Source organism: Meles meles, chromosome X (genome assembly GCF_922984935.1).
Source record: "Meles meles chromosome X, mMelMel3.1 paternal haplotype, whole genome shotgun sequence".
Classification (NCBI taxonomy): domain Eukaryota; kingdom Metazoa; phylum Chordata; class Mammalia; order Carnivora; family Mustelidae; genus Meles; species Meles meles.
In genome coordinates this window covers 117,336,575-117,344,600 of record NC_060087.1, presented here as the reverse complement: position 1 = coordinate 117,344,600, position 8,026 = coordinate 117,336,575, and the positions used below count along the sequence as shown (strand labels likewise).

Below are 8,026 nucleotides of genomic sequence, written 5' to 3'. Positions count from 1 at the left end.
ACCTGCCTTTGATTAGTAGGTGTTCAGTAATCGTTCTCTATGAAGTGACGATCTGTCTGCTGTTTCGTACTTTTCCCTCCCCTAAGTAACATTCATGTATCAGGATTTTCCCCACCCACTGAAAATTCCCGTTGAAGATATTTTGGGAAGATGTATTTTATTATCTAAACTTCTTTGTTTCCCCTTGACGCAAAATTAGCAGTTAGGATCAACCCTCATCACATTGTTTTGAGAATTAAATGAGTTAACGGGTATAAAGTTTAGCACCGTGTCCGGCCCCCAGAATATGTAATAAATTTCAGTTCGGTATTAAATGCAGCTCTTGAAGCATTTTAGCGGAAAGCAAAAACGCGCGTCTGGGCAGCACGGGTGGGGGCTGGGAAAACGGTTACAAGCGGGCGCCGGCTAGAACGCCGAGGGCCCGGGGTAAGGGGTGGGGCAAGGAGTGAGTGACAGAGAAGACAACCAATGGGGAGACTGGGAACTGCTCCCCCTCCCTTTGCGTTTCAAATTCTAAGCTCGGTTTCCATCCGGGTCCTTCAGCCTCGTTCCCGGGCAGTATAAAGTTTGCTGTCTCCTTTGTTCGCCCTCGTTGCGCAGTATTGCTAGCGGCTTCCCTCTTCCGTTCTCGGATCCGGCGGCACTCCCTCGTGCTGAGCTGCTACGAAGCCCCTGCCGGCGAGCTCGTAGGAGCTTGGAACCGTTGTCACCCCTCCGGTACGTGTTAGCCTTTCCTTCGGCCGTTTCGCGTGCCTTCTTGCCACGTTAGAACTTGGGATTATCTCCCTGGAGATGGGGGTGGCGGGCGCCATTTTAAGAACCGAAAGGTGCCGACCTATTTCGAGAAAGCGGCGCGTGTCGGAGGAAAACAGACGTGGGGGCTCCGTCTCGCTGGGTGCTTCTCGGGAAAGTTTGGTTGTCGCCTGCGGGGGTGGTGCCGGAGGTCGGGGCTGAAACGGGACGAAGGCAGAGCGCGCCACCACGGTACCTGCATTGGGATGGCGCTGGCGCTACGGATGGGCACGTGCACTTTTACGCGGGTCCTTGTTCATTGGCAGCTTTGGAGAGGAGGCCCCTTGACTTTTCGCAGCCACTGCTGATAGCAAAAGTTATTCCCCTGACCAGTGTAGGTTTTTCTGGGTTGAATCCAAGTGTCGCCATTTTGTGTTTTCCACGCGGTTTTTAATGACGGGTTTTAATTGGATTCTGCTGCAGTCACGGAGCGTTTAGTGATACGATGCGCGCTTCCACCTTCCGTTATTATGAAACGACACTGAAACCTTTTTTTTTCTTGTTCGAAAAGAACCTTTTCGGCGGGTTTAGGGATTGGTTTAGAAGAGGAGGTAAAACTGGCTCAAACTTGAAATTTCTATTTACATTGACTAGAGAATCCTAATGAGGAAAGGCAAAGTTCTTGGAAGAGGACCTGCGTCTGGCCTGTGACCTTGAATGAGGCGATACCCTTTAAAAAACCATTAGAGTAATTACAAGGTGACAATTGAATCTTTAAAAGGGAACACATCTAGGATTAAAACTAGAATTGCTTTTTCAGGCGCTGAGTAGCTGTTTATTAAAATTATCGAGGTGGTTTAAGATGAGGGTATTAAGTTGGTCCTTTAACTAGTTTAAGATAAACGGCAGTATCACTAAACTACTTGAATTGGTTTCCTGCTGAGGCTTAGGAAAGTAGGCTTATTGGTGTCTGCAGTTTCTAAGGAATGATAATCTCAGTGAAACAAGAAATAAGCACTAGTTATACATGGGCCCCATAAACTTGAACTTTTTATAGGGAGGTAATATTGTTCTTTTTCAACAGACTCTCACCAGGGGGAAAAGATGGTTGAAGCAGATCGCCCAGGAAAGCTTTTCATTGGTGGCCTCAACACAGAAACAAACGAAAAAGCCCTTGAAGCAGTATTTGGCAAATATGGACGAATAGTGGAAGGTGAGTTATCTGAAAGCATATAGGGAGCTTTTAAGGTTAAAAATGTAAGCTGTGATGTATTTGATTGCGTTGATCGTTTGAAATGATACATTGTTTTGTCCTCTAAGAAGTTCTGAGCTTACATTTTGTAGGTGCACTTTTGTTACTTAATTCGAACTAGAGTAACGGTCCACCTCCCCCCCAAAACTTGCATTTTCAGTTCTGTTGATGAAAGATCGTGAAACCAACAAATCAAGAGGATTTGCTTTTGTCACCTTTGAGAGCCCAGCAGATGCTAAGGATGCAGCCAGAGACATGAACGGAAAGGTGAGATTGCACAATGGTACTGTTTCCTAATGCATAAAGAGTGTTACTGAAGTCTGGTCTGGAAAAGTTCTTCATTTGTGCTTGAATGTACACCTTTCCAGAACCGTCTAATCCTCCGCACTTTGTAATTTCACGTTTTGCAGAGTTGTGGATTATACTCTTACGTTGTTTCAGTTGAGGAAATTATGACTGTGTTATCTAGAATCCATAGAATGCCTTGATATCTTGGCCGCCTTTTGCTGTTACCACATTTAATAACAAGTTGACTGTCTGGCTTTTTAAATGTTATTGACCAGCAGTGTGATGGATTCACCTTAGTTGGAGTTAAACTGATTAGTATCATTCTAAAAACCTTAGAATGGAAAAATGACCCTATATTTTAGCGCTTTTCTCAGATTAATTGGTGAGCTAAATTTACCTAAAAACTTCATTTTGGAGAGCACGTTGGTGTCACAAATGCATAGTGAATGGATGTGCAAGGTCTTTTTAAACACTGATGCAGTTAACTGTTTAATGTTTTTTAGTCCTTAGATGGAAAAGCCATCAAAGTAGAACAGGCCACTAAACCATCATTTGAAAGCGGTAGACGTGGACCACCGCCACCTCCAAGAAGCAGAGGCCCTCCAAGAGGTCTTAGAGGTGGAAGAGGAGGAAGTGGAGGAACCAGGGGACCTCCCTCACGTGGAGGGCACATGGGTAATGACTTGTATCTTAGGCTTGTTGTAGAATAAGGAACTGTAAACCCCATACCAGTCTGTGCATTGGTTAAGTCCTATAGAAAATTCTCCAGCTTTTGATACTGAGAAGATCTCATTCATCAAAGTCATGACTTAAGAGAAACCTAGAAGGCATCCTAAGTTAGTATTTAAAAAAGCAATGGATGGGAGCCTAGCCAATAACTCTTGGTGACAGGTAATGAGTGAGTCTCATTGGATGTAGAGAGTACTTAAATATCAAGTGGACAACAAAATTGTCCAGAATTTGCAGAAAATTTTTGATGACCTCTACTTCGGTGTATAAAAATGAAAGTGTGTATTTCCTTCGACGCAACGTAAGAGTACACTTCAGTTTAATTATTTTGTTAGTCTGTGTAGACTCTCTTACACTTGGTAGTCTTAGGCAAGTGAAAAGATTCCCCAACTAAACAGCTAATGGTAACTGATAACAGCAAAGAAAACTTGAATAACTTTTATTGATGCTGGAATTAACACATTTTTCTTTTCTCTTTCAATGTAGATGATGGTGGCTATTCCATGAATTTTAACATGAGTTCTTCCAGGGGACCACTTCCGGTAAAAAGAGGACCACCGCCAAGAAGTGGTGGGCCTCCACCTAAAAGATCTGCCCCTTCAGGACCAGTTCGCAGCAGCAGTGGAATGGGAGGAAGAGGTAAATGCTGGATTCGTGGAACAGTCTGTTCTGCCACTATAACAAAGGATTGATAAGTGAATTTCAAAAATGATGCTTTAAAATAAACGTAGGGGCGCCTGGGTGGCACAGTCTGTTAAGTGTCTTCCTTGCTCAGCCTGGGGGGAGCCTGCTTCTTCCTCTTCCCCTTTCTGCTGCTGATGCTTTTTCTTGCTTGCCCACTTGCTCAAATAAATAAAATCTTTTAAAAAAATTTTTAAAGCCTTGAATGTTGAAAATGATGCTTATGAAACTGTCTCCTGGACTAGAGGTGAAGCTAGGTGCATAAAGTTAGAAGTACTGAAAAGAATTGGTTTGTGGGTAGGAAATTTTTAAAGACACTTTATTGAGTTCCACGGTGTCTTATTTAAGTCTGCTTTTCATTGCCTGAATGTACATGGCACATTTTGTGTATATTAAAAAAATTTTTTTTTCTTAAGCTCCTGTGTCACGTGGAAGAGATAGTTACGGAGGCCCACCTCGAAGGGAACCCCTGCCCTCTCGTAGAGATGTTTATTTGTCCCCGAGAGATGATGGATACTCCACTAAAGACAGGTAACTGATGAGTGTAGTAGTTTGTCTTAATAACTGAGGTTGAAGGGAGAACTTTGGAAAAGTGTGAACCGACTTAAATTTTTGTCTCTTCCAGCTATTCAAGCAGAGATTACCCAAGTTCTCGTGATACAAGAGATTATGCACCACCGCCGAGAGATTATACTTACCGTGATTATGGTCATTCCAGTTCACGTGATGACTACCCGTCGAGAGGCTATAGGTAGGGTACTAACTGCTGCGTGCCGCAGCTTGCTGTAAAAAATGTCGCTCTGAAATTGATGCCCTGTGCCCTAACAGGTTTTTTTCTTTTTAACTGCAGTGATCGAGATGGCTATGGTCGTGATCGTGACTATTCAGATCATCCAAGTGGAGGCTCCTACAGAGATTCATATGAGAGTTATGGTAAGATACTGGTTGAGGGTCTTTGAATATCACCAGCTTGAGTTTTTAGGTTCATGAGCCACTTTATTAGGCTGTGTGGTGCTTGCTTTTTAAGGGATATTTGCTTGCTTTTAAGGGGTAACTTAATCAGCTGGGCTTTTCCTAGTTTTGTGAGGGGCTTTTGTTTTTTCTAAGTTTTTTGTTTTTTTTGGTTTTTTTTTTTTCTTTTTGAGGCTGTTTGCTTGCTTGGAGGGGATTTTGCTTGCTTAAATTGGCAGCCTTATGTGTTTTCCCCCAACAGTGAAAATACAGTTTAAAAATTTTATTAACAAGATCAAATGTTTACCATTGCAATATGAAGGAAAGTCTACAGTTCAAAATTGCAACTTATCACTGGAAAGTGTCTGAGTGCCTACTATAAAATAACAAGCTGTCTGGAATATCCTCTTGAAATACACACCGTCTTCAGTCTTTTCAAACAAACATTAAAACCCATCCATATCCGTATCTCAGCAGATGAGCAAATCCCTGTTAATGGCCAGCAATGGCAGAGTTTAAAACCTCCCATTTAAGAAAGTAAACGTTTAATACAAGAATTCTGTAAATTCAGATTTAAATGTTGTATATATACAATTTATAGTGTTGCCATATTACCTGACCATTGACCCTGCAGGTAACTCACGTAGTGCTCCACCTACACGAGGGCCCCCGCCATCTTATGGTGGAAGCAGTCGCTATGATGATTACAGCAGCTCACGTGACGGATATGGTGGAAGTCGAGACAGTTACTCAAGCAGCCGAAGTGATCTCTACTCAAGTGGTCGTGATCGGGTTGGCAGACAAGAAAGAGGGCTTCCCCCTTCTATGGAAAGGGGGTACCCTCCTCCACGTGATTCCTACAGCAGTTCAAGCCGCGGAGCACCAAGAGGTGGTGGCCGTGGAGGAAGCCGATCTGATAGAGGGGGAGGCAGAAGCAGATATTAAAAACAAACAAAACTTTGGACCAAAATCCCTGTTCAAAGAAACAAACAAAAAATGGAACCTTTTCTGTCATAACTACCCAAGGACTACTAAAAGGAAAAATTGTGTTACCTTTTTTTAAATTTCCTGTTTAAGTTCCCCTTCATAATTTTTATGTTCTTGTGAGGGAAAAAAGTAAAACCTGTTTAATCTTATTTGACTTTATGACATTGCTTTCAATAAGCAAATGTTAAATGTGTTAAGACTTGACTTGTGTACTAGTGTTGTAATTTTTCAAGTTAAAAGTGTCCCTAAAGGCCACTTCCTATATCTGATTTTTCCCAGTAAGGGAGGCAAAGCAATTCTAAGACCTTGCACAAACATCTAGCCATCTAAAATGGAGAGGTGAATCCTTCTGCCTATACAAACAAGCTAGCTGTTAGAGGGTGGTCGGGGTATGCTACTCGTAGCATTTCAGAGGGTCTTCAGACTGAAAGCTCAATGTTCTCAGTATGAAAAACCTGAGATCAGATGCTTATGTAAGGAAAGTGCTATTCACCCAGTAAACCCAAAAAACCAAATGGATAATGCTGGCCATATTTTGCCTTTCTGACATTTCCTTGGGAATCTACAAGAACCTCCCCTTTCCCCTCCCCCCAATAAGACCATTTAAGTGTGTGTTAAGCAACTACAGAATACTAAATAAAAAGTTTGGCCAAAACCAACCATGAAGCTGCAAACGGTGCTTGCTCTTACTGTTTCAAATTTTTGCAACTCTGTAGTGTCTCACTTTTAAGGAACAGCTTGATTGCAAAGGAGAAAATAGATAAGCAATGAAGTTATCTCCAACTTCTCAAAGGCTTATGACTTCTAAAAAGTGAATCTATCAGCATTCCACATCAGATTTAAAGCATCAAATGCCTGTGAAACAGCAAAAGATGGTAAGCAAAGCAAACTAGTTTTTCCGTCTAAGTCGAGATTGAACACTTACCTTCCTCATAGTACAGTGAGACATACTGTACCTCATGGCAATGGAAATGCTTTCTAGATTAAAAAAAAACTTTTTTGGAAAAGCAAAGTGTTCGATAGCATATTAGAAGTCCTCCAAATTCAACACATGGATTTTTCTTTTTCTTTTTTTTTTAAAGCATGTATGACAGTTAAAGGCCTTAATAATACAGCTGTTGTTTACCAATGGCAATCCGGGGCTCGGGAGGGGGTGTCTTTTTTTTTTTTTTCTTTTTTAAGTATTTTTTTGATGAAGACCTTTAAACATGCTTCATACGTTTTAACATTTTTCAAAATAGCCTTTTAGTCAATATAGGAAATGGCTTAAGTTTGGGGTCCCGATCTCTGCCCCTGTAAGCCATTGCAAACTTGACATTTATTTAGTTGGATGCCTGACTTGTTTTTAGTTCTATGGAACTACACTGTATGGAGAAAATCTATTGCAAGTGGTCTTTAAAAAGCAAAACCTGAGGCAGCATGACCCAGGTCCAGCCATGAAGTTGAAAAAGATGCTCTTGAATATAGTAAACTTGAAGACCTCCAACTAAAATCCTTACACTGCACTTATTCCTTCAAATAAGTTTTGTCCGTTCAACTTATGGATTTAACATGGCAGTGCACCATTGGAACAGAATGAGAATCCATAAGCCATGCGACTTAACCATTTTAAGCCATTCCAGTCCATCCCAAGCCAGTGAATCTACCACCACTTTGAGAATTAGTAGAACATGAAATAACGTTAAGCTGCAAGTCTGAACTTGCCTTTTCTTTCTGGAAAAGAGCAGTTGTAGGCAAGTTTGGAAGATTTTCCTTTAAGAGCGATAACTAGTTACATATTTAATTTTTACAGGTTGAGGATTTTGTGGTCATTATGCTTGGAGTGCTGATTTATTCACACTAGATAAAGCTGGCAGCAAGAGAAATCAAATGCTAAGGTAAGTTTCAGAAGCCGTGGCCATATAGGTGTAAGTAAGCTTTTCCACCTGGCATACCTGTGGTATCCTGTTTCTTCGTGAAGGGGCTTATAACCTAACCTGTGGACTAGGAGGATAAAGTGCTGTAATGTGTAACACCTTGTACGTTCATTTCCCCATTAGAATGTAGGGCACAGTTATTTTAAACAGGTGTGTTTCCGTTAGTGGCTCGGTCATGCACTACTAGTGCCTTTTCCTATATTCTGTACTTTGCAATGGAGTTCCTTATCCCGTAACTGGAAGTTTTGTACCTGTTAAGCTTCTTTATAATTAGCTTATTTTTGAATGTGTAAAGCTTGCTAATGTAGTCCCCATAAGCAGTGGTTGATTGGAGCTGTACACTTTGTTTTGGTATGTGAAAAAACCTGGCATGCTTGAGGTTTAAAGTTGCTCCCATGCATTTTTGTAAGAGGATACCCCCTTTTAATTTGACAGCGAGAGAGGGAACACAAGCAGGGGGAGTGGGGGAGGGAGAAGCGGGCTTCCTGCG

At 41.7% G+C, this 8,026-nt stretch overlaps 1 protein-coding gene and 1 non-coding gene across 2 annotated transcripts; both read left to right on the top strand.

Annotated features, from left to right (window-relative positions):
• Positions 1 to 562: 562 nt before the first annotated feature.
• Positions 563 to 5,721, top strand: RBMX (RNA binding motif protein X-linked). The gene is made up of 9 exons (XM_045995643.1): positions 563 to 717; positions 1,817 to 1,945; positions 2,145 to 2,251; positions 2,776 to 2,947; positions 3,488 to 3,640; positions 4,099 to 4,213; positions 4,308 to 4,433; positions 4,533 to 4,615; positions 5,268 to 5,721. The coding sequence occupies exons 2-9, from the start codon at positions 1,837 to 1,839 to the stop codon at positions 5,576 to 5,578; spliced, it is 1,176 nt and encodes a 391-aa protein (XP_045851599.1). The 5' UTR covers positions 563 to 717; positions 1,817 to 1,836; the 3' UTR covers positions 5,579 to 5,721.
• Positions 1,994 to 2,065, top strand: LOC123935716. The gene has a single exon (XR_006816989.1). It is a non-coding gene; the product is annotated as a small nucleolar RNA SNORD61 (small nucleolar RNA).
• Positions 5,722 to 8,026: the final 2,305 nt, after the last annotated feature.

Bases quoted from the DNA above. Each gene is read 5' to 3' on its own strand.
- RBMX (XM_045995643.1), top strand. From the start codon at position 1,837: ATGGTTGAAGCAGATCGCCCAGGAAAGCTTTTCATTGGTGGCCTCAAC. The intron at 1,946-2,144 runs GTGAGTTATCTG...TTGCATTTTCAG, and splicing joins ATATGGACGAATAGTGGAAG to TTCTGTTGATGAAAGATCGT. The intron at 3,641-4,098 runs GTAAATGCTGGA...TTTTTTCTTAAG, and splicing joins CAGTGGAATGGGAGGAAGAG to CTCCTGTGTCACGTGGAAGA.